At 42.4% G+C, this 26,048-nt stretch overlaps 2 protein-coding genes across 3 annotated transcripts; one reads left to right on the top strand and one right to left on the bottom strand.

Moving 5' to 3' along the window:
- On the top strand, positions 1–16,194 carry LOC306973779 (E3 ubiquitin-protein ligase RNF19A-like). 2 transcript variants are annotated; one of them, XM_079570772.1, is made up of 10 exons: positions 1–127; positions 6,957–7,694; positions 10,638–10,846; positions 11,293–11,437; positions 11,559–11,721; positions 12,088–12,202; positions 12,392–12,550; positions 13,308–13,527; positions 13,711–13,854; positions 14,004–16,194. In XM_079570772.1, the coding sequence occupies exons 2-10, from the start codon at positions 7,108–7,110 to the stop codon at positions 14,656–14,658; spliced, it is 2,397 nt and encodes a 798-aa protein (XP_079426898.1). In that variant the 5' UTR covers positions 1–127; positions 6,957–7,107; the 3' UTR covers positions 14,659–16,194. The 2 variants fall into 2 exon arrangements, with proteins under 2 accessions (XP_079426898.1, XP_079426899.1); XM_079570773.1 differs by having other exon boundaries at positions 24–127; positions 6,995–7,694.
- A 1,026-nt stretch (positions 16,195–17,220) lies between these two features.
- On the bottom strand, positions 17,221–25,877 carry spag1a (sperm associated antigen 1a). Its single transcript, XM_079571388.1, has 8 exons — positions 25,406–25,877; positions 24,266–24,365; positions 23,258–23,410; positions 21,694–21,851; positions 20,092–20,233; positions 18,665–18,791; positions 18,462–18,590; positions 17,221–17,726 (listed from the first exon to the last, which is right to left on the bottom strand). Exons 1-8 carry the CDS (start codon positions 25,746–25,748, stop codon positions 17,721–17,723), a joined length of 1,158 nt encoding a protein of 385 aa, XP_079427514.1. The 5' UTR covers positions 25,749–25,877; the 3' UTR covers positions 17,221–17,720.
- Positions 25,878–26,048: the final 171 nt, after the last annotated feature.

Below are 26,048 nucleotides of genomic sequence, written 5' to 3'. Positions count from 1 at the left end.
CGCGTTGGCTCGTAGTCATTTGGGGAATCCACTGAAGAGGCAGCAGTGAAGCGTTTCCTCTTGCCCGGTGAAACTACAGCTATGAGACTACTGACGCACTTTTAAAGCGAATCGCGGGACATTAAAGGTAAATTCTAATGAATTCTGTATGTTTAGTGCTCTTAAAGCACGTTTAGATTTTGATAATGCCAGTGTTTTTATCGGAACATAACTTCCTCTTCGGGTCATCATGGAAGCTAACAGTTTTTAGCCCTGGCTAGCGTACCTTCTCAAACTACTTGGACAAAACAATGTGTTCAGAAAAGAAAACTTGTTTGATGTACATACAGTTTTGTTGGCCATGTCTACAGTACACAAACTTGAAGAATAACACGACGCACATTCGCACTGATCGAGTAAGTAGCTTCCTGTTAGCCAAATCTGTTTTTATTAGCATGGAAGCTAACGTGGAGTCAGCTGTGCGTTTAAACCTAAACACAAACAAACTCCATTTCATCACGTATTTGCCAGCGCTTTTATCAAATACGTCTTCGTCTCAACACAGTCAGAGCTTTGTAATGTTTGGAGCAAGCCTCATAATGTGTCTTGAGTTCATCATTTGTCTAAGCCAATGATTCCCACGGAGATCTGATGAGACTATGGAGGCACACGCGGTTATTTATATACATGATACATTTTATTCACTACAATTAAATGTTTGAGTAAAATTGCTCCTGGTTTTCCTCCTTTTCCAATAGGGGCCCTCATATTCTCCTCTACCAATAGCAAACACTGAGCTCTTTTTGTTGATACATAATCACTCAACCCTTATTTGGCAGTGGCGTTTTTGTTGATGATTGTTGTTTCCATTTATTTCGTTATTTCTTACATCTACTTCAGAATCGATGGTGAGTTGTTGGGACTTGTGCCCGTGGAGACAGTGGGCTTATTGTTGCGGAAGTGTCAACATTGAAGCCTGGTGGGTTACTTACCTTGAGACATAGTTCTTAATTAATCCAGGAGGCTCAGGTCTATGTAGATGTCCTGTATTTGCTTGCAATGGGTGTCTTATTCTGCTTGTTATGTAGAATCTGGTGACTGGGTCATTAAGGTTAGGTTTTTCACGTGCAAACTGTAGACCTAAAGGAGTGTTACTGAGATAAGAAGCTTTCAGGAAGGAAGCTGTGGTTGCAACAACACATTAACAAAGGTGATTGATATGAAGTAAGATGCAACGGCCGTTAACATAAGAAACACAAATAAAGCATAAACAGAGACCTTAATAGAGAATATACATGTTCAGCTATAAGCCCTAAAAATATAAAAATCCTTGCCTGTAGCTATAGAAACAAGCCCTTTTCTAGTCCCTGAACCTTTTTAATAATGCAAATGATGCATTATTCTATGATCGCTCTCTCATTGGAGCCTCACCTTTCCCTATTTGGTTCATAATCTAGCACACAGACTTTTTTAAATGCCAAAGTGCAAGAGTATATGCTTCAAACAAAAGTTTTTCTCCAGTATTATTCGCCCAGTCATTTTTGTTGATTTGGTTTCCTTTCTAAATTGATACATAAATTAATCACATTTTGGTCCCCAATATGAATATACAGTTGACTGCAACAAGCCCCCCTCAGCTTTGATTAATCTTAGAGGCCGAGCGCTGGTAAATTATGAATAGCTATTGCTGTTCATTTCCCTGTTTAGAGCGGTACAGGAAGAATCGGGCCTTTTCCCATTGTGCACACACCATCTGCTCCCTGTCTTACTTTAGTCTCGGGCTCCACGATATTGGCAACACATGCAATACTTAACCACATGAATCATTTTCTATCCATAATCGGTGACCTGTGAGTAGTGTAAAACATGCACAGAACAAGTCCTAAAGTAAACAAGTCCTAAAGTCAAACTAAACAAAGAGGAAAACCTTTAAAAGGTCAAAAAACAGTTCTCAACCAAGATGAAACACTTTGCAGGTCAAAGCTTAAATACCAACAGACTCCTGATTATCACTTGAAGAAAATCCTATTTAGGACTGACAAATATGGCACTAATATATATGATCATGATTTTTTTATTTTATTTCCATATATATATATATATATATATATATATATCTCAACATTTTCGATTCAGTCTATTTGTTTCATATTAAATTAAAAAGATAAACATCCTTTTAAAATGGTTCTTGGCATAAACAAAACACACTTTTTTACTGGGTTTTTCTAAGGCTGATGCCAAGTTGTGTGGATTTTTATTGGCCAATGCCGATATTTTTGGCCGATTTTTCCAAATGTCCAGTCTATAATCCTGTAAAAACGTAAATACTTGGCCACTCCAGCAGTGGCCGATTTTATTTTATTTCATTACTTGAGGTGATTCAATCATAGTTTCTGTCCCAGCTTTGATTAGTTGCCGTTAGCATTAGCATTCTGTTGCTAGCCGCTGCATTCAAAAATGCTAAATGACAAGCAGCATGTCCATATTGACTATGGTTTAGTGAAGCCTATATTTAGCAAACTTGTAGCTAACCAATTTTCATTGCGATGTTTCTCCGCCCCCTGAGGCCTAGGGAGGTGGGGAAGGACTTGTCTTAAAGCCCTGACTTCGCTCTTTCCAAAACAGAAGTCTCTATCCCTTTCGGTCCTGAGATATTGGCGCTCGATCGGCCTATTGCTGATATAGTCAAATCCCTAAATATCGGCCCAATATATGAGCCTGCCGATTTATTGGTCGACCGAATATGACCTGCTAAACTAAAATGAGAATCTTTATGCATTTAAAATTCATAAGAATCTTATGCATAAGAAATGCAGCATTTCATTGTAAAACTGAATGGAAATAAGTTATTATATTGTTGCAAAATATCACACAGCTCAAAAAAAATCAATTTGCTGATTGAGACTTTCAATGGACACCAGTCTTATCATGTCTAATGCAAAAATAACATTTGACTGGCATAATTTGGACTGGAGGAGACGTCCCTGGCCCTGACTGGCAGTAGCTCAGAGTGTTTAGTAAATAGCATTGAAAGCTGCTACAGTTGAATTCCCTCTGGTCAACGTTTTCACTATTACTCTATAAAGCCTGACAGACCGAGGCTTAAATAGAGCCCCATTGAGCTTTTAGTCCATTTCCAAAAATGTGCACGCCAGACCTGACAAGCATGGGACGTCCCAACAATGACCTTTTTAGTTGCCATTTCTCTTAGTGTCCGTCTAATACATGAACGCATTGTCGTGACCAGGAAGTGTGACGGCCGACTGGAATGCAGCGGAAGTTTGACTACGTGATGAAGGCTTGTATCGGACAATATTTTTAGGAGAAGAAACTAATCAGGACTGGAAGGAAAAGTCGGGCTGTGCAATTAACAACACTTGGATTTAAAAGCGACTACGGTCAGTCTCATTTATTGTGTGTGGCATTTTGCTAAATAAGCCGACAGGCGTGCAGATGAGGCTTTGGAGGAATAAGATGGAACCTTTTTGTGTTAAATGGTATTGCAGTCAAAACCTTTTGTTTTCTAGTATAACATTTAAACAATGACGAAGCAAGAGAGTAAATTATTGGTTCTTTCCCAACTTTTGTAATGCAATGCCTACCTCCCAATTCTTCACAGGGATGACTTTATGGGCACGTTTCACAACTGTCAGAGAGCAACACTGTCATGGTAGTGTTACAACTAGTTTGCGATACATAGAAAAACTAAACAAGCTTGATCCAGTTAACTGCCCTTGATGAGCTACTGTATTGTATTATCATGTAGGTTGCCACAGTTTCTCATCTTACCCTCTGAGTTATGTTGATAAATAAACCTCAACATCCATTGTACAGTAAGTAGGGCAGATGGTGATAACACTTTGTTTTAACTACTCGCATGCTGAAACGCTAAGAGCTGAATTGTTCTCTCACACACTCAAGTATCCTCCTATAATTTAACTGCAGTGGAGATCGAGTGTTTTTAGCCAGCGCAGGACGCGGCACGTTACAGCTCTGTGGTCAAGTGAGGACTGTGCTTGTAAAAAAAAAAAACACACACTAACCCAAAACGACATTGTTTCCACTAACGTTTAACTTTTCTAGACACAGTCAGATCGTGGCAGGTCGCAGAGATTTATCAAGCACCATTTCTCAGTAATATGGTGCTTGATGATCAGTTAAAATCACACCAACTACAGAACTAAACTTGATCAAACTAAAAGGCTTTTGGGGGCCTCTATAAAGTGCACAATGGTACATTTTCCCGTTCGGATGGTCTTTGAAGAGGTGATGGATGGCGGCCAGTGCTCATTGCTTTTCTTCCTGGCCCCGGGGTCACTGAAGAACTGGGACATCAGAGCGACTGCCCCCGAGCCGCGCACTCTAATGTATTCACTATATTCCCTCCACACTGAGCAGACACAGGCTTTTCCACTGGATGTTATTTCTCTTCGGGGGCTGCGTGCTGCTGCCTTGTTAAACTCTCCTCTCACTCACATGACTGGAGTTGACCCAATGCATCGCCGTTAGCCGCTGAAGCTGTGTGATAGCAACGTTAAAGGCCTCTTACTGGTACAAAAGGTCAGTTTCAGCTGAGCAGGAGGCTGTGTTGGGTTGGGTCCATTTCATTTTTGTCCCAGTGGTTTCTGTGACAAACCAGTTATGGTTGGACTGGAGCATGTCATATCATGTGTCATCCTCTTGTATGAGTTCAGCTCTGTCCCGCAAAATCCTGTGCTGTGTCAAATAGAGCAGCGCAGTTTGTCAAAGTCCGATCAAAATTGCGATGTCAATGGTCGCTATCTGCAAATCCCATAGGCTGCAGTTCTTCAGGCAAAGTAATGCCCACTGAAAACAACAAAGCACTGCAGCTGACCCTGTACTTTAGACTTCTACAAACATATTTTCTGTAAATCGTGTAAATCATGTGATTTATTAGTTTAGCCACTCATTCATGTTTTCTCGTTTTAATGCTTATGAAGTTTGTTCAAATGTAAACTGAGTAGTATCTTGATTGCAGTTTCAAAGCTTGTAAGAAAAATCACAATTTATTTTCTTCCCAATCGTGCAGCCCAGTGTAAAATCGATATAATGCATTACTTTACTATAATGTTTATGCTTGTGCTGTAGCTTTAACTTAAACACCACTTGATGTAGTGTTTTTTTGCTGCGACCCATAAAGCTCCTGCTTATCTAATCTATTCTAAACTAACTGTGAAGTTATGGGACTGTTTAGTACCAACCTGAATAAACCTGAAGAGTTAATTTTCAACACATCACTTTTACTTTGCTCTCATTCAAAGAAAGAGAATTGACTTCTTCTTATCACACGTTATCAGTGCAATATTCCCCGCGGTACAAGCTTTGAATGTGAACTCGACAGGGTTGAGACACGTGCCGTCTCTTTATTAGGGTTTGCCATAAAACTAAACAGCTCTTAAGACTGACATCGTTCAATCTGAGCTCCTTCTTGTTTGTCCTCAGAACTAAGTCATCAGCTGTAAATGATTTATTCGTTTACTGGTGCTGGTGTCTCCTCTTCCTCTTCTCACTCTCAGATGTCCCTTTGCTATCGAGTATTCTCATCCACCACAGAACCGCGCTACAGTCTAATTGCAAACATCTTTCTCTCATTATCCCCCGAAACACGCGATCAGGTGTGTTTTTGATGACGATATACAATAATAACACGGTTGATGGCTTTAAAAAATTCATAACGCCCTCTTTTCTGTGAAACCATTTGGGCCCATCTCACTTTTTACCCAAGTGAACCAGGCTACTTTTTTATAGCGGGGAAGAGTAGCATTTGGCTTTTCCCCGGACACTAAAGCAGGCGCAATAAAAGTTGATGATCCAGGCGAAACCGCAGCCAAGGTGTTGAGCACTACATTCGAATGAGGGTTTGTTAACAAGTCCGCATCTGGCTCCCGCTGGACTTTTCCCTGAAATTAATCCCGAAGGACACATTCGCACAAGCAGCTTTCGGCGCACGCGAGTCCTGGGAAATCAAGTGTTGTTGCCCAAAGGTGCACACAAGGCCCATTATGCTCCGGCTATAATCTTGTAGCGATCCCTGTTGTTTACATTGGAGTCAGCTGGTGTGAAGCAAACATGAACTTTGTCTTATGCCTGACACAGATCGGCGCAAAACATTATGACAATGACGTGTAAATGAGGTCAATTGTTGCAGACTCATTCTGGTTTTGTTTGGTTTCATCCACACTCCCAACGCACACAGGGAAAGACGGCGCCTGAAAAATGCTCACTGCCTGCCAAGATACTCCTCAGGACGGGAGGAAACTCCAGCTTTTCTTTGCACGATGGAAAACTTTTACAGTAACTCCACTTTGTCACACTTGGAGCGTGTTTCTGAAATGTTCTCAAGTCGGAATTGATGAGAATAACGGTTGTCCGCTCTTGGCAAAAACTAAAACAAAGAGAAAATGCAAGAGGAGTTTGAAGTTCACTTCCAGTGCACTCAACATGGCAGGCGCACTTTTAATGCTCAGCGAAATATGTAAACACTGTGTGCGTTATTAAGTGAAGTTGTTCCTTTGAGATTATCATTTCAGTAATAATGGAGCTATAAACAAATGGGCCATGTAAATACAGCGGAACATAATCACGCAGACCTCACATGGCGATTGTCATCATTACACAAATATGTTACGTGGAGTGTACTGTAGTTTCGGCTCTAAAAGATTGACATTTGGAAAAAAGTCTTTTGCCCATTCCTGTGCGGAGTCATGAATTTTTAAAACGATAACCAGAACGCTCACTCCAGCCACTATGGGGGCTGAAATAATAAGAGATTAGGATATAAACAACACATTATAGCCATGTGGTAAATGGTCAGGTACAAGTGTGTCGTTATTATGTATTAGGCCACAGTCCTTTATAATATATGCGGCCCGCGACCCGCCCTGCTCTAGATCAACAAAAGTGCAGTGCATGATGGTTGCTTTAGCTAAAAATGTGTCTTTTTGTGTCTTGAACAGATTGTCCTGTTTCTCGTCACTTTATCCCCGGGCCTCAGACAGGACTCCCTCCGTGCTGCAATGTCCTAACTCTTGTCGGTGCGCTCCTGTCCCTCCCCCCCGTGTCTCCTGTCCTTTGTGGGGCGGTCCCGGTTTGCGATCGCCGTCAGAGATGAGCAGCCCTCACCAGCAGCACCATGGCAGCACGGGCTCCGAGCGGGACCTGCACTCTGCCGCCTCCTCCATCAGCCTGTCCGTCCGAAAAACGCCCAAGAAACGCCGGTTCTCTCTGCAGTCGCTGTTCATGCGCCGCTTCCGACCTGACACCAAGCGCAGGACGAAGACTCAGTTTTCTGATGTCATCCCGGGACCGGAGAGCGTCCAACCCGAGGCCCTTCAGGACAAAACCTCCACCCACGCTGTTCTGGGCCTGGCCTCCACCCCCTCTGTCTCAGGGTCCTCCTCAGACCTGCTCGAATGCCCGCTGTGTTTGCTGCGGCACACGCGGGACCGTTTCCCCGACATCATGACCTGCCCCCACCGCTCCTGCGCCGACTGCTTACGGCAGTACCTTCGTATCGAGATCTCGGAGTCCCGGGTCAACATCAGCTGCCCCGAGTGCTCCGAACGCTTCAACCCACACGACATCCAGATAATCCTGGGAGACCGCGCCCTCATGGAGAAGTACGAGGAGTTCATGCTGCGCCGCTGGCTGGTGGCCGAGCCCGACTGCCGCTGGTGCCCCGCGCCGGACTGTGGGTAAGAGAAGAGACGAGTGTCGGGGCTTCACAACCAAGGCTTCCAAATGTTTTAAGACCCTCTAGTCTATATCTTTCTATTTAATTACTAATACAACTAAGTACTCGGACTGCTCTACCACAAATAGATTAAAAAATGAAAATTTAAAAAGATATGATTAGAAAATAGGGGGAAAACATTTCAGCAATAGCTTTTTATTACTGTTTGAGTTAGGTGTTTAAAGCTAAGCAACTTGTTTACCTTAATAAATCCTTTTCGTAGACCCTCTGGGGGTAATACAAGTGTTGATGGGTGACAGGGGGTCTTTCATCTCCCCCTGGTGTCTCTGGCCAGTGAACCACAATTGACTCTGTGCATAACTTCAAATCATACAACGCCTCGTCACCGCCCAAGAAGTGACTTCCTGTTTCGATCCAGCACTCCACACAGCTCTTCTCACTGATTAGTTAAGCAGGTACTTGAAACATTACAAGAGTATAATTAAATACACACATTTTAAGTGTTTTGTCTGTTAGCAGTTAGGCAGAAAGAAAGTTGAACTAATGAATAAGATAGTGCTTTTATTTTGGTGTGCTGGATCCAAACAGGAAGTCACTTCTTGGGCGGCGAAGAAGAAGCTAACAGGCAACGGGCAAAGCTAACTGCTGGCTAGCGCCACTTAAATAGCATCTACTGCCAAGTTTGAGTGAAAAAAATTGGATGTACAATATCCCTTTGTCTTTTCTGTCAGCGTAGTATTTACTCTCACACACCTGCTGTAGCGCTCATGACCTCTAGGGGCATTTAAGATCTTAAGAATATGGATATTGTAAAATTGTTACTTTTCAATGCATCACAGCTTTTGTTCGAGCCAAGGGGCACAATGCTTCTGTGGTTTTATGGACTGACTGCCCAACAGCTTCAGCTCTTTTCTAAATTCTCTCCCCAAGCTCATTTTTGCTTGCCAGGGATGCGCTTGATGTTTGATGATCATGATGCTTTCAAGGGCCAAAAATATCCCAAAGAAGTTCCATCAAACGATCTGCCAGGTTGTATCTGGCCTGTATTTTCACACGCCCAGAGCTATTAATAACTACAACAGAACTGCTTATTATAGCGAAGAGACGTGAGTAACAGAATGATGTTGCTCTTTTTGAAGCCTGTCATTTAAAAACTTAACAATGCCCATGAGTTGCAGCTGAAACTATGTGTTAATGGCACCGCATAGTTTTCATTCTGGCCTCTCTGGTTTAAATATAGCTGACAGCGCAGTGTTATGAGCGCTCCCGTTTGTTTGAGGCTCGTACAATTTCCACAGTTTGCTCTTAGAGGCCCGGGACGTTTTTGCTCCATGGGTCACCCTTTATTTTATAACCCAAACACTCTCACAACATGTCGTCCAAATAGTTTGGTGACAGATAATGGTTTCAGCCTTGAATCCATCTTGGCCCGGTTGCTGCGGCCCTCCTGACCCTGTTTCTGAATAATAGCCCTTTCATAAATGCGACTCGGCCCTTGTCCCGAATTCCCAAATGCTCGCTCACGGCCTCACTGCTTTCATGAACGTTTAGCTGTTGGCCCTCGCAGGTTATTGGACTGTGATGTTCAGCCCAGAAGATTTTTGGATCTAAGGAGAACTTTCTGCACCAGTGTGAAAACCTCTCTAAATAACTGCTATCAACCAAATAATATACAATTAACTAAATTAACAGCCTTAGAATCAACGTTGGATCAAACGTTTACCATGAAATATTTAATCTTGCAAATGCCACCAGGCCAATCAGGATTAAATAGGGTTTAATAAAAAGTGTCTGAAAGGAACAGGCCATCATTTTTCCATACTGAGATATGTTCTTACCTGAGCTTAGACGAGTTGATACGTACCTGTCTGGTCCTCTCCCAGCATATTCGTATAGCTCCAAACGGAGGTGTAGTTGGAAGCTACCATGCTCTTCCACCGGCACGTACAAAGACCAAACGGGTACGTATGTGAACTCGTCTAAGCTCAAGTAAGAACATATCTCAGTATGAAAAAACAGTGGCCTTGCTCCAAAAATTCTATGTCTATAAAATAAGGGTTTGCAAAAAATAAAACTGGCCAAAACAGTTACAGGAAAACTCTCATCAAACTCCATTATATCATCCCTTATATCCCATATATCAACAGGAGGATTTGAATGCATTGAGGACATGGTTTTCTTGGCTCCAGGACTCGCTGTGTGTACACCAATGAAATCTGAAGATTGTCTTTGATAGACAGCGAACAATAGACTGGCCTATGTAATCTATCAATTTTTTGTTTTATTTTTTTTACATAAACGCACTGCAGTGCATTAGGCTGCTCTTGCTGGGCCTGCACCTCTTGTGTATTTGGTGACATTTCCCGTTTCACTGTTGCACAAAAGAATGATTCATTTCAGATTATAGCGTTTTGAGCATTTAACTTTTGGTTAAGAAGTTCCCCTGGCCGCGTGCAGTAGCCGTGCATCTCTAATTGGCCGTTTTACACATTTATAGTTCGTGCACGATATTCAAAACGCACCACAAATAGAAGAGTGTAATTACTTATTCTTAGCACTTTAAATTTAGGTGTCATGCGTGACAGGTTTAACTGCCCCTTTTCGACACCAAAATGCTTGTTTTGTTTGAGGTAATAATTACTTTTGGGTGTTACGTTTGTGCTACAGTAAATTGTCTACCGAGCCACTGTCACGCCATGCAGTTTAGAAAAATGGCCTTTAAATTGATGATCGCGGTAACAGAGGGAGCACTGTAACATGGAGCGGTCAGGCTGAACTTATTGGGCCACCATTGAGTGATTGTGTAAGAGCTCATTGCTGCAATCATTACACAAAAACCATTACGTTTATCCTGGATACGGTTGCATTTAGCCGCCCTGCCTCTTTTCCTTTTGTAAATGAATTGAAGAAATAAACTACTTGTCTTGGTTTGTTTGTCTCACAGTTATGCGGTGATTGCGTTTGGATGTGCGAGTTGCCCCAAAATCACCTGTGGGCGCGAGGGCTGCGGGACAGAGTTTTGTTACCACTGCAAACAGCTGTGGCACCCGAACCAGACGTGCGACACGGCCCGCCAGCAGAGGGCCCAGCACCTGCGCCTGAGGAGCTTCAGGTCATCCTCACTCAGCTACAGCCAGGAAAGCGGCGCCGCAGGTAAACGCACTATTAAAGTGACTAATAGTGACCTCAAAAGCTCATGTTTTTAACAGATATTCATTTGATATTTATACACATATGGATTTGTAGCATATTGTTCGGTACTATTATTGTCATTTCCACCAGTACAAATCGTGTTTCTCTCAAAACCTTGGTGCAAACAGACAAATAAGGCAGATGTGTTGAATTTATCTCTTTGAGGGGCCAGGGATGAGTGGAGTAATGACAATTACGGTAACTCCCAAACCTAGATGTGAACGGATCCTGATGGCTGGTCAAGGTCCTGTTAAACAGAAATACATTTGGAATAGGCCTCTACCATTTAGAAAGCTACACCAACATTGGAAAAAACGAAGCAAACACATAAAGAAACCTAGATAAGCCGACCCAATAATAGATGAACATGAAACTGAGATGTCATCTGAAATAACCTGTTTTTTTAGGAGATGACATCAAGCCGTGTCCTCGCTGTGCGGCCTACATCATCAAGATGAACGACGGCAGCTGTAATCACATGACATGTGCGGTCTGCGGCTGTGAGTTCTGCTGGCTCTGCATGAAGGAGATCTCTGACCTGCACTACCTCAGGTAAAACTGCCTCAAGATCGGACTTCCATGGTTCACTAGTCAACATTGATTACAAGACAAACGGGAAGGTTATATATTATGGCACTTTGTCTCGTCTGATGATCACCACATGTCCCCGCAGTCCGTCCGGGTGCACCTTTTGGGGGAAAAAGCCGTGGAGCCGGAAGAAGAAAATCCTATGGCAGCTCGGGACGCTGGTGGGAGCGCCGGTTGGGATCGCACTCATTGCGGGCATCGCCATCCCAGCCATGATCATCGGCATCCCAGTTTATGTTGGCAGAAAGGTGAGAGCCACGGTAGCCAAACAACGAGATGTTTCTTAGATTTCTGACTTGGCTAACATGATACAAGTTTGATGAATTAGCCATTGAGTTATCGCAGATGGGTCCCCTGTCTTTGGGCAAGGCAGTGTCCACTTATGGCACCGTGTCTTAATCTGAGAGGGGAACAGGAAGTTAAAGCCATGTTCATCCCAGTCGTCTTTAATCAGTGAGTGCAGGCTGGTTCATGCTGTGGGTACATTCATTAAGAAATTTGGTAACACATCTTTCCCCATTTATGTCTCTGTTTACAGTCAGTCATCTTTAAGAAGTGCCTCCTCTATCAAGTGCCCCGTCTTTAAATTTGACTTCTTGTTTTCATTTGCCCAGATCCACAATCGCTATGAGGGGAAGGACATCTCCAAACACAAGAGGAACTTGGTCATCGCTGGTGGCGTAACGCTGTCTGTCATTGTGTCGCCTGTGGTCGCGGCTGTCACTGTTGGTAAGAGAGTCTTTCTGTTCAGGTCATTCAGAAAGTCTTTTAGTTCATTCCAATTTATTACGTGGCAATAGGAGGTATGAATACTTCCTGAACCCACTATAATATTAATCCCACAGTGTAGAAATTCACTCCTAATGACGATGAATCATCTTAATCTCCTCATTAAGAGTTGTTGGCGTGTATTTTTAGGCATTGGCGTTCCCATCATGCTGGCCTACGTCTACGGCGTTGTCCCGATCTCTCTGTGCCGCAGCGGAGGATGTGGAGTCTCTGCCGGAAACGGGAAAGGAGTCCGAATCGAGTTTGACGATGAAAATGACAACATTGGAAGTGGCGCAGCAGCCGCAGGTATAACATTTACACTTGAAATCTGAATGAGAAAAGTGTTATTTGTACCGGTCTCCTTGTGTGTTGTGATTGAGTATTGACATAACTTCTTTGCGTAACCCAGTTTATCTAGAATCAGGACTTGCTCAAATGGTACAATGACCCCTGCACAAAATGTAATGTAAACTTTAAACTAATAAATCTGGAGCCAGGAGGTCTGTCGTTCTGCCCGTCTCCCATAGAAAATGTCACAGCTATGTCAGAAACGCCGTGTTGTTTTTTGTCTCTTGGCCTTATTTAACAGTATTTGGCTGATGTCGAGGTGACTCAACACGTGTCACTCAAGTGTCAAAGCAGTGGACCGAGCCGGGCGCGGTGTCAGAGACGTGTGACAGGACAGTGTTTGTTTCTGTCAGACAGAATAATGGCCCCAGCTTTGAAACTGCTGTCAGCATTTTGAACAACGATGATGAAGTCTCTAAACCGCAGCTGAGGCTTTGACCTTTACAGAAACAGAAGCTGTGAGACGCGACAACAGGGTCACAACTGAGGCCTTGAATTGACAACAAAAGCTCAGAGAATAACTTTAGACCTTTTTTGCAAAGTGACTCACCATTTTCATTTGTATCGTTGCAAATTCAGAGATGTTTCCACCTGAGTCAGTGAAGTATTTGTCAGATCAATCTATCATAAACGTGACAAAGCGATTATGATTTAGTCCTAAAACATGTCTTATGTTTAAAGCTGATTTCACTTCAAAATCTCACTTCTTGTGCAGACACGACCTCTGTGGCGGAGACGCGGCTGAACAACCCGAGCCTGGGCGACGGGGCGAGTGTTGGGGGTCTGACCGGGCTGAGCCTCAGTGTGAGCGGGAGTCACATGGAGCGCTGTGGCGTCGGCTCGGGTCACCGCGACAACATGAGCGACAATGCCAGCACCACGGCCCTTGCTGGCACCAGCATCACCGGCAGCCTGTCCGGGAGCTGCTACAACAGGTACAACTGGCCAGGTTTCCAAACATATCGGATAATCACTGCACACAACTTCGCATTTGTAAAACATAGGTGAAAACTTTCAAAATTTGCTTCTTCACTGAGCCGTTATGGCAATTGTATACAGGCTACAGTTGTACATAAAAATCCATTGAAGCGCCTGTATTGATTTTGGTGTGTTTTCAGGATGGAGGTTCAGGCCGATGTCCAGAAGGAGCGCTGCAGTTTGAGCGGAGAGTCAGCCACAGTGAGTCTGGGGACGATCAGTGACAACGCCAGCACCAAAGCCATGGCCGGCTCCATCCTAAACGCCTACATGTCTCTGGAGAGGTCAGCACTGTAGCTCCTAAAGTGTTAAACTGAGGCAGAATGTATTGTTAACCCATAGAAAGTGATGTGGTGCAGTGCTAAAGTTCTGTTAATGACTCCACTCGTGAGTTGACCAGGTTTTATTGACTGTGTGGTCTCTGTTGCTGCAGGGAGAGCAGTGTGGAGGTGCAGGCCGATGTGGAGTGTAAACAGAAGGAGCGGCGCAGCAGTGGCTGCAGTAGTCTGGATGAGGCCATCTGCAGTTCAGCAGCTGTAAAAGGAGCGAGCGGAGGAGCCTGTCCCTGTCCCGCTAACTGCTGCTGCTCCTCTCCGCCCTGGTCCAAGGAGCCCAGCACCTCAGCCGGGCTGAGGGGCAAAGGGAAGATGTGGAAACGGGCCAACAGCAAAGACTCCAAGTCGGAGGCGTTGGACGCTCATCTTCTGGAGCAGCGCAGCACCAACTCCTCAGAGTTTGACTCCCCGTCTCTGAGCGGCAGCCTGCCCTCGGTGGCAGACTCCCACTGCAGCCACTTCTCATCTGAGCTCAGCTGCGGTGAACCCGTCCTGGGACACTCTGTCCCCTTAGAGCCACACAGCTCTCTGGTTGAGGAGCAGTGTCCCTCCCCTCAAGGTGATGCTGCCCTGAGTCAACAACTGCCGTCTGCGTCACCCCCAGCCTCTCCCAAAGAGGGCCCTAGCGGGACGTTTGTGTACACAGAGGAGAGCCCAGGCGAAGCTCTGCCCCGAGAGCCAGAGGTGAAGGTAAAGGAGAGTGAATCGCCTGGGACTCCAGCCCGAAAGCGCTGCATACAGACGGACATATGACAGAATAAAGATGTACCACATTTAGTGCTGTCACCGGTCTCTGACTGAGGGATGTCAAATCTTCAGATGGGACTTCACCGCTAAAGTTGCTGTAGCTTTAGCTCAGCTGTTTTTCCTTTCTGTGGGCCAGCTGTTAACATCAGTCACACAGTGAGGCTACTGCGGGACTGATATTACCGACTGCCTCTCAGAGAGAGTGCAGTTATTGGCATATCTTTTCCATCTTTGATAGTGACTGGTTGAGAAGATTTTGTACATGATTATTTTCTGCATTTGAGCCTCTGTCACTCACCATCAAAAATGTCTGTAAAATGGCTTGAAAGTCGTCTATATAATTACAGGTTTTTGCTAATTCTCTTGTCATACAGTTATTGTCGACCCTGAATGTTGCTGCGTGCCAGGAAAAGGCTCAAGTTGGAGACAGATGTGGCTGAAGGAGAGCAGTAAGTCCAAGCAGACGGTTCTGTTTTTCACAGACTTAGTAAAAGATCCTAAGGCTTTGAGCAGGTCGAGATGAATGTGCGCCGCAGGTGAGGTGCTGTCTTTATGAAAGTCATTGTGAACACGTGAATGAATTGTGTCCCGTTTTATAACTGAACCATACACTCCTTTATCACCACATCGGGGATGAATTTTAATCAAAATCTGAGAGGGACCACATAAACTATCCAGATTCTCTGAAAAAAGTAATTATTGTTGCTTTTTGTCCAAATGTGACGCATGTTTATTTTGTGCTATGTTTTGCTTATTTTCCATTTTGGGAAAGTTGCTTTTTATGTTGATAAAACCCGGTGTCGGGTCCAAGTGTGTATTCAATGTGGACAAGGACTCACCCAGAGTCCAACCACCTTTTTTTTTATGGAAATGAACAGAAAACAGAATTTGTCATGGCAAAAGGCTGCACTGGAGAAACTTGGTTTGTTACCTGTGTAAAAAAGCCATTTTAACTGCAGAAAAAGGGAATTTATTTTTCCTATAGCATTCCTTTGAATTTGTAGAGCTACCAAACACTGTTCAGTATTTTTAATAGGAAAGAAGCTCTTGTACCGGACTATATTGTAAGATATTTGCAAATCAAGGGAATTTTTACAAGAAACTCAAATTGTGCAATCGTGAGACACTTTTGCGGAAGATGTTCTCTTTTACAATGATTATTCTTGTTAGTTTTGTGAAACCCAAAATGAAATTAGAGCTTTAGTTTGCTTTTTAAAAATGTTCTGTTTTTGTGTTTTTTAAATCTTATTATTGATGCTAATTATTTTATATGGATCCACAGTGCCTTTCCTCAAAACGTGTCTTCAATGGAAAAACTAACAAAAATGTAAAGCTAGAATCTATTTTCCCACAGCATGAATGAAGCAGCCGCTGTAGCCGGTTTAGACCAAAGATTGCCCTAAATGTAGAAAAAGGTAATTCCACCAAAACACGGGTCTGTCGTGTGAAGGAAGGATCGTACTAACAATGCTTCTTGAAAAGTAGCCAAAGTGTAAGCTGTTGAAATCTATTTTAAACTCTACAAGTCTACAATAAAATCCTTTTTTATCCTAAGCATCTGTGTGCATTTTGACTTCTATATTGTTACATAAACATGTCGCCAGATTAAATTCCTTCTCCTCATCCATAAAATAATCATGTCTGCTGGTCACCTTTATTTCTAACAAAGATATATATATATATAAAATCTAAATTCTATTAGAATATAAATGTATAAAGCCTCAACTTCACCTTCCAGTGCCACTGATTGAGTCTATATCAAACTGGTCCAGTTTCAATTTGTAAATAAACACTGTTTATTTCAATAATTTATTAATATGTGCATTCCAACTATTTACATACAGTACATGCTCTTGCATTTCAGTTTGCAGCACTTAAGCAGGAAAGCATTTCAAATATCATTGAACGAGCTAAAATACATTCACAAACGTGGCACATTGTGCTTTATAATTTCACACACAATGTATTATGAAAAGGAAGAAATTAAATATAAAAATGATTTCAGTCAAAAGCCGAATGACTGCAGCATCCACACATTTGGTGAAACATTAAAAGAGATTTTAAACTCTTGCCCATGCTCTTGAACATAATTTAAATCTTAATGAAACAAAATACTGTAATGTATGTATACATATACACATTAGTGATTATAATTTTGAATATGGAAAAATATGAACTGGTGCTAATGTGGTAAGGCTTTTTGTCGTTCATCTGTTCTCTCCTAAATCACATTTGTGAGAAACAGGAGCATTACTGACTCCAGCTGTGAGAGATAATGGCTCTGCTCATGTGTTTACACTTCTCTGAGCACCCAGGTAACTTTAGTCCAAAAGAAAAATGTATAAAACATGATTTAGGAATCCATCTTAGTAAAAGAATATTTCACAAAACCTGAGTTTTACAGTGTCATAATAACCTTAGCAGCGCTCTTCTTCTCTAATATTATATTTAAATAAGATTCTGTTATTACAGCTTCTCTTTTGAGCAGACACGTCTTCCTTTAAATGGCTAATGCATTCGCAACAATGACAGAGAGCGTGCTTCCAGTTTTAGAAGGAGCAGAAGTAAAGTCAGCCCCACTCAAATTTGCAGAAGTCTAGTGTGAAGATACAAAAATGTTTCAGAAAATAAGCAAACAAATAAATACAAATACAAGCTTCTCTGATTATTGCCGCCAGCTACAATTGAAGCTACAATTCAGCTAAATGCTTGACAATGAGCTCCGTGAATGCAACATTTGGAAGAGCGCACATTTGCAACATTTGTGGTAGAAATCTTATAATTAAGGCACAGTCTTCTTTTCCCTCTCCTTGTAACAGCACTCGAGCGCCGCGCTATCACAGTACATTACGGTGGAAGATGAATGAGTTTAACTACCGTCGCGGCCCTTATCGCAAACGGAGCTGCCTTTTCGTTTCCATTATGTACTCAGGATTTAGGAGAGGTTTGCACAGCGCAGGTGGAGCGGAGCCGGAAAAGCCGCCCCTTCAAGTCGTGTGTTTTGAAGACCGAGTCAGTTCCATCATCGCTGTCCGTGTATTTGACCCTTTTGCAACGCGCCAGCGCCGTCAAACCTAGACGTGGAGGGAAAAGACATTGTTTTGCAAGTGTGACAACATTTAGTGGCTGCTACTTTGGCAAGACGTGGTCTGTTTGTGCTGTTTAGAAGGAACAAAGTGGTACAAGTGGATACCGTATAGGGCTGAGACGATCCACTTTTGTCACGATCCGATACGTATCACGATACTCAGGGGCCGATCCGATACATATTGCGATACAGCAAGTAATTATGATAGTAGAAATATTTGTTGTAACAGAGGTTTACCATTGTGTTATCTAGTATAGAGTTCGGGAAATTCCACAGTTACCATGGAGATCCGCCATCTTTGCAGCTGCATACATTTCCATTGACTAACATTAGCTAAAAACAGTATAAACAGTGGAGAAAATAGCCGTGGAACAACTCAGTTAGCTGCTGAGTTACTGCTGGTAAATACAGCTAACTCACTGTGATGTCCAAGTGTTTAATGTGAACAATAACTCCAGTATTTTAACTTTTAAAATCTCCATTAGTTTACAATTGCTGCTAATCCCATAATGCTTAGCGATATGACGTCACATTTCCGAACTCTATAAGTCAGTGTTAAACAGATTGCTCATTCGGGAGAGCATCAGACTTTTCTAGTATTACAGACCACTGATGCAATACTGTGTTTTAGTAGGGCTACATGATTGTGATATCGATATTACTTTATAGTATTACACACTATAACAGAGTCACAGTGTCGTCTTGTCATGACAACCCTCACCTTCGCAGTGCCATCCATTAAACTCTTCCTCAACAGCCCGGTCACGGTCTCCAGCTCCTGCTCGGCCTCGCTCACGTTCGGGTCCAGCTGCAGCACTTCCTGGAGGTCCGTGCTGGCCGACAGATAATCCTGAGGTGAAAACAGTCAGTGCGGTTTAGACCATGAACATTCCCGCATTGGTGTAATTACACAGCAGTGTTCACCTTAAGGCCTTTGTGAGCCAGGGCTCGTCTGTAGAAGGCTTTCTTATTGGACGGCTCCAGCTCCAGCGCAGAGTCACAGTCCTGTCTGGCCTCTTCAAAGCGGTTCACTTTAAGGAAGCAAATGGCTCTGGGATTGAAACAGAGATTACCATCAAGACTTAAAAGCACTGTTGGTTACACTTTATTTTACAGTACCCTTGATACATTGCGTCTACCAAATGTTAGTAGTTAGTTTGGAAGCACATAATGTAAAAAGGGAATACGTTTTATGACGTCATAATGTCAGGTGGAGGACGGGGCCTATATATAACTCTATGGTAGAAATACAGTTTTTACAAATTGTAAATGTTTTTCCTCATCAGTATTTGACAGCGATTGGATTCAAAAACCTGACATATTACTTTTATGGCTGAAAGTCCTTTCTAGTGACCAACATCCCGCTCATGTTTTTCAATATTGTCTCCACTTTTGGACTCCTTTATCAGGAAATAATTAGACTTAGTTTATATGGGCTAACAGAAAAGACGATGAACTTTGGGACAGTTTCTGTTTCATGTGGATTCTCCCAGTAACGACTGAGATATTAATCAAAAACAAAGACAAAAAATCTGCAGTTCGCCCAGTTATCATAGTTACCATCATGGAATTTTCAGTTGTCCTCTCACTCAATTTTAAACTATAGGCTGTTTAGAATGTTGTGATGTTACATGAACGCAACCTTTAGACCTTAAGGGTTAGGGATTACGCCCGAAATGTCATCAATCAGCACATTACATTGTATCAAGGGGAGTGTAAAACAAAGTGTAGTATTTTGTGCATTGTTCAAGCTGTTTACCATTTCTTTGGGACGCCTTATTAATGGTATCTTATGTTTTAGGTAATTTTAAATAATGGTATTTTAGAAAAAGACTAACTAACTTCAGTGCATCCAAAACTCCACTGAAGTCGGCAGAGACCACATGGAAGCACTGAAGCAGTGGAGCAGAATGAAAGAGGGCCCCTCATATCATCAGCTGGTGAAGCGGGCAGTTTGTGCCATTGAGAAGGAAATAGACTGAATATGCAGGACTTAAACTCGCATGAAGGAACCACAACTCCAGGAAAAAGGCACAAAAATACTCAAACAAGAGAGACTTTTAAAAAATACACATTAAAAACAATGTAAATTAATTATATAATGTGTTAATACTCTATATTTTATTCATAAACAATATCTTTAAAAAAAAATCATAATAAAGCTTTCTTTAGTGACTGAATAGTAAAACCTCTGAAACACAGATTTACAATAGGGATATAGCGCCCTCTACTGCCTCTGTGTAGATTGTAACATACCCATCAATAATTTATTATATGCCTAGTTTGTAAAAAAAACCTAAAACGCCTTAAATACGCCCTTTTAAATGTTAGACCCCAGTGTTGGAGCGTACCTGTTGGTGTAGACTGCACATTCGTTTGGCTGGAGGGCCAAACACTGCGTGTACTTCTCTGCAGCCTCCTTGAAACATCCTTTCTTTACCAGATCGTTTCCTTCCTGCTTCAGTAAAGTAAATTTGGCCTCTCGTATTCTTGCTGTAAGAGACAGATTCAATTAGGCCCAAAATGCTTTGCTCTGGACTTGACGAAATGAATTAAAAGTCAGTTCGATTTACAGATTTACAGTAAGCGGACGGGGCTGATATGATCTGTGAGGTGTGTGTTGGGAGTTAAGAGGACGTTTTCCCATCATGCATAGTTTTTGGTGTTGATCAATGAAGCTGCTCGAGCTGGTGAATGGACTTAGAGGAGATGAGTCACGCGTTTCTGTGGCCGGCTGAAAACTGCTGAGAAAGGGATTGTGGGTAATGACTTGGCTGTAAACTCGGGCACACAGGCTGTTAATAAGGGCACACTTCTGTTTTTACACGGGAACATTTGGTGAGTTAAAGTTCATGTAAATCCTTGTTGCTTGCAAAGGATATTGTACAGCCTAATTACTGTCTTTACGATTCTGTAATTGTTTGCGATTCTGACTCAAATATATAGATGATGCAGCTCTAAGTCTTATTTAATCACTTTGACGTTGGATCTGTAACACACAACTGAAAACTCTGAACACAATGTACTCTAAAATGACTCAAAACCGGTGAACAAGTGAATATTCATTGATATGACACATTGTTGAATGTAAGCAGTAGCACATACAACATATGAATTTGTAATCGAATGAAGTATGATGTGGCCAGTCAGTGCTTCAGCCTCAGCCAATGGGAAATCTGACCTGGATTGTTCCATTACAGCAGCGTTACACTGTCTGGATCGGCTTCCTCTGTATTTTTAATGACTTCCACACACAGCCCAGCACGTTTACTCCGGGTTTACAACGCCAATCAGTCACCGACGTCATTATTTCAGAATTTTATATATTATGAAGATAGATTAGTTTTGCCTCGCTGACTAACACAATTTGTAAGTGTTTACATAAAATACCACTTGGTGTCAGAGGCTTGTTAAGCGATGAAAAAGTGTTGTTCTTCTCAGAGTCATTTGCATAAACCATCCCCATAACCTTCACTCATTTTATGCTGTTTATTCCAAGGTTTTGCCAGTGGCTCGAACCTGTTCAAGCTACTGAGGGCAGTGACTGTTTAGAGTCAGGACTAAAGGTGGTGAAGCTGCATTTCAGCTTTACACAACTAAAACATAGATCAGTTTTCCTACCAATGTTATATTTAGCTGTGCATGACAACTGAACGTTATTTTATCTGCACATTTTGAAGCACTTTGAAGTACTTAGTGTGCAAATTGTGCTCTACAAATACACTTGCCCTGCCCTGCCTTATTGTAGTTTTAAGACTGATACAGATAAACACTGTACAACAACAATCAAACTCTCATTCATTCAAGGCACTTATGACATTGTCTTAATGCGCATCTTCCATACTGAGCTTCTTGATGTTAAATTGTCCAGTCACGATTATTGTGAGATGAAAATGTATAGTTGTATCATCATCTTTCACAGTCACAGTTTAATCGGGACGTCCTGCACTCACCCTCCTCATGAGCGGCCCGAGTGGCTCTGGTCTGGGCCTGCTCCTCCGTCATGGGCTTGTTTCGGTGCTGCTGCTGCACAGACAGTGGGACCAGGGGGATCTCTGGGAGCTTCTCTCTCCAGTCGGGACCATCCTCCTCGATCAGCATCTTAGTGATCCTGCCATGAACAGATTATGACAGTAAATATATATTCCTTTAATCAAAGAAATCACACAGCTAGATTAGGCCTCAGAGTTTATTCACTGCTATAATTTGATTGTATTGCAAAAATGTCTTTAACCCTGTATGGCATACCGTCGCCCTCAGGCAACAAAAAACCCTTTTGGCTCCAACACTGGCCCTTTTATTTTATTTTTATAAATGTTACCAGACTTGTTTCTGTCCAATGAAATCAGGGTCTAAACCTCTTACCCACCACCTGCACATTTTCTCCATTTTGGCATTACCCAAATATAAAAGCTTAAAAAAAAGCATCAAAATAGCGACGATAAAAAACGCAACAAAAATGTGACATAAACGTGACGACAATGAGACAGAAAACTTACGATTACTCTTGTCGGTCTTAGCTTTCAAATTAGGTATTACCCTGTTGCTTTCCAGTCAAAACACTCTCAAGACTTGGGTAAAGCCGGACTAAATAAAATGCTCTTGGTTCAGGCGGGGGGTAAGAGGTTAAGTAGGCAGGGGGATTTGTGTGGGGGTGGAAAGGTCCTTTCAGGAAAAAGATTGACACAGGCGTCAGATAACGGCAACATAATTATCACTTTGCTACAGGTTTAAATAGCTTGATGTAATAAATATGTGGATGTGCATGAATGTGTCAAGAAGCATATTCAGAACATTGTTTACATATGTTTTTTTGTTAAAAACTAAACTATGCCTTTTCAGTTTGTTGCCTCAAGGGGCAGTGCAGTTGTAGCACTTTTTATTGGAAAAATACCATGCTGGAGATATGGGGATGAACTGGAATGGAAAATGTTCACCATACTAATTTTTTCCCCCTAAAATAAAAAGCCATGCTGTAATTTAAACAATACATTCAGATGACTACGTTGTGAAAACCTCTGCTATGAGGAAAAATCACCTGGTCAGAGCTCACGTATGTATTTCTGGAGAAAAAAAAAATCAATCAATACCTACAAAATGTAAAATAATAAGCTTCCTTTAGTGGAATTTAAAGAATGTTCATGTTATATTTAACAAGGAGAGCACAACTCACTGTATACAGACAAAAAGCCAGTGTTTGCTGAAGGATGAAGCTTCTGGGATATTTTAACAAGCCACTGTGTATTGTTTGGGTGGAGCAGTTTTACAGACTGAAATATCTCATATGGTCCTTATTTGTTGATAGTTAATCACAGAATGATCAATAATTTGCATTTCTCAAGGCAATAGATTGTGGGAAGAACCATGGCCGAAGGTTTTTATTTTTTAACACTGGTCCAACGATAATGTAGAAAAATTGTGCTTAATTGTGCTTAGTAAAAACACAACCTACTGATGATTAAAGTTATATAGAATAACAACAAGTCACATTCAATAAACCCCACAATATGTTCGCACCTATGTACGCTGTCGTGGGCAGCCTGCACCCCCGTATCCAGCTGCAGGGCGGTCTTGTAGTCCACGTAGGCTTTCCGGTAGCGCTCCAGGGACTCGAAGGCCATGGCTCTGCGCAGGAGCGGCTTCAGGGAGAACGGCTGCAGCTCCAGCGCCCTAAGAGGATCAGAGGATCAAACAGGTGGCCCGGGGCTGATTTGGGCCTCTCGATTATAGCACTGCGACGTACGCGCTTAATAAATTACTGTGTTTCAGTGTTACTATTTAACAAGTGTGGGGACAAAATCAAGACTGTAATAAGTGGATGAAAGCTACTTCTTTGGGAAGAAGCTGTCTCTATCTGTAAAAAGCAAAAAAAACAGTGTCTAGAAATGTAAAAGCCAAGTTTTTTTTGTCTTTAACGCTTTATTATCATGTGTTGTATTTGTTGGGCAGGGCAGGTTCTATAAGGTGTTATCAGACATTTTGGTCAAAATTGAGTTATTGACATATTCTTGTTCCTGGGCCCACTCTGCACTGTAAACTATATCAAAGTTTTCTACGTTTTGATGCATTTTTTAAAGTTTTCATCAGCAAAAACGTATCAGCCATTTTTATTTTGTTCTGTGAGTGTTCCTAACTTTAAACCTATATATCTCAGATCTACTCAGAACGCAGATAGAGCCTTATATCCGCTGATGTGCATTCGTTGCCTTGCATTGGCACTCGCAAGCGCGCTGTCATTCATGCACCAGTTTACAGAGGCACTGGAGGCAAGGCTGGGGAAGCGTCTTGCCTAAGGGCACGGCAATAACAGGCCAGGGCCGAGTTCACAGTCAACTATTGGATCAGTGGGAGGACGCTCTGCCACAAAGCCACTTGTTAACTAATAGATAAAAATCACTTTGTTTGAATATCATGCCATTCTTCCAGGATCTACTCTACTGGTCAGTGTAACTATGGCTTCATTTTATGTACGAATAATTGACTGATAGATAGGCCTTGAATACTGTTAATGCAGGTGTTTCTTACTTTGTGCAGTCCTGTATACAGTTCGTGCTGTTTCCATCTTTGAGGTAACAAGCCGCTCTGTTCGAGTAGAGAATACACAGATCCTCGGGACTATCAACACCTGCAGGAGAAGCAAACATACATTACATACACACAATGTTCCATCGAGCAGACAGGCATGAGAAAAGTGTTTAGGTCACACTAAGCAATAATCTTTATAAGGGAGTCACAAAAGTCGTCTACTACTTGATTTCTTTTTTTTTTTAGCTACATAAGGCCTATTTGAAGACGTCCAAAAGATGCACATTCAATTGAAACAAATCTCTTTTTACATCCTGGAGAGAGGCAGCTAAACCACTGAAGCACTTAGTTGTAAACAGATGATGCAAAAGTTATTAATCATTCTACTAATACAATTTCCCTCGCTGACATTTATGTCCGATGATGACAAAACTGCAATCTTTAGTTCTCAATGCAGCTAACTGTCATTGTTGTGACTGTGGTGGTGCTGGGCCTATTCTAGTGCACGGTCCTGTAGTCAGTCCTGTTGTTGCTAGTGCTGCAGTAAAAGGTTTGAGAGTAAAAGTTGGCTGAGCGCTCTTAAAGGTGCATCATGTCATTCAATCTCTGTGGACATCGACCATGTGCAGTTACATCACACTCTGCATCCACAAACCAGGCGTCACGGGGTTAAATAAAGGCAATAAATATGAAATTACATACATTGGTCGGTAACAATGGATTACAGTCAATTTGAGTGGCAGCAATGTTTGTAATAGATATCTTGAGAATACATTAATAACTATATACTAAAGGGAGAGAATAGCTTGTTACATTAACAGGAATGTAAGCAGTTTGTAATTGTGTTGTGCAGACTACTGAAGTTCAGGAGCAAATTATCACCAGAGGCAACAGAGCCTTATTGACTTTGTTAGTAAAAGAAAGACAAACATTTAATACAAGAACTCTTCAGGACTGTTGCTTTATATATTTGCATTTAGCTCTTAGTGTATCAAGGACTTACAACTTACAGGCCTTAGTAAAAATATGGTAAAATTGGTTAAAAAAAATATATTGTGGCGCCACTTCTGTTAAACACTAAGAAGCAAACTTTATTGTGGAAGTGCATTGGAACCACAAACGCACTTAGTTGCATCATACCTGCTTCAGCACAGCCCTCGATGGCTTGTGCGTATTTCTCAATAGCATCCCCAAACTGTCCGTTTTTGAAGAGATGGTTGCCCTCGTTTTTGAGCCGGGCCAAGTGAGGGGGCAGGGCTCCGGCGGGGGCGTCCAGGTAACTCTTGTCCTCCTCCGGCGGGCTGCTCGGTTCCTCCCGTGTCACCGCACTGTTGTGTATCGGTGTCCCGTTGGCCGATCCCTTCTGCGCGCCGTGGTGGCTGCGGGGGTTTTCCGCATTGGCTCCTCGCGTCCCCGCTCTGGCCTGGTTCGGTCTGTTTCTCTCACCTCCACTGCCCGGGGGTCTGTCCTGAGCGTTACCCATCACTGCGCTCCGACTGAAGCGTGCGGTTTCACCGGGGACGGTCCGCCGGTGTGTCTTGATCCCCTGAACACAAACGCAGCAGCAGCTGTCTCTCTTTCGACGGGGATTTCTGTAAACCACGCCCGCGGCACGTACGTCACAGGTTGAGGGAGGAGTCCCGCACTGCTGCAGTAAAAGCACCTGTCCGGGGAAACCCCTCCATAATAATATACACATATTGATCAGCTGAAATCTGATCATGATCTGATATCAGGAGTTCTCTGATTATTGAAGTGCATAATCTGACATGGATGTAATCTG

This window comes from Gobius niger (assembly GCF_951799975.1).
Source record: "Gobius niger genome assembly, chromosome: 14".
In the NCBI taxonomy this organism is placed as follows: Eukaryota; Metazoa; Chordata; class Actinopteri; order Gobiiformes; family Gobiidae; genus Gobius; species Gobius niger.
Note: the sequence above shows the minus strand (reverse complement) of the source record. Positions and strands in the feature narration are given on the sequence as shown.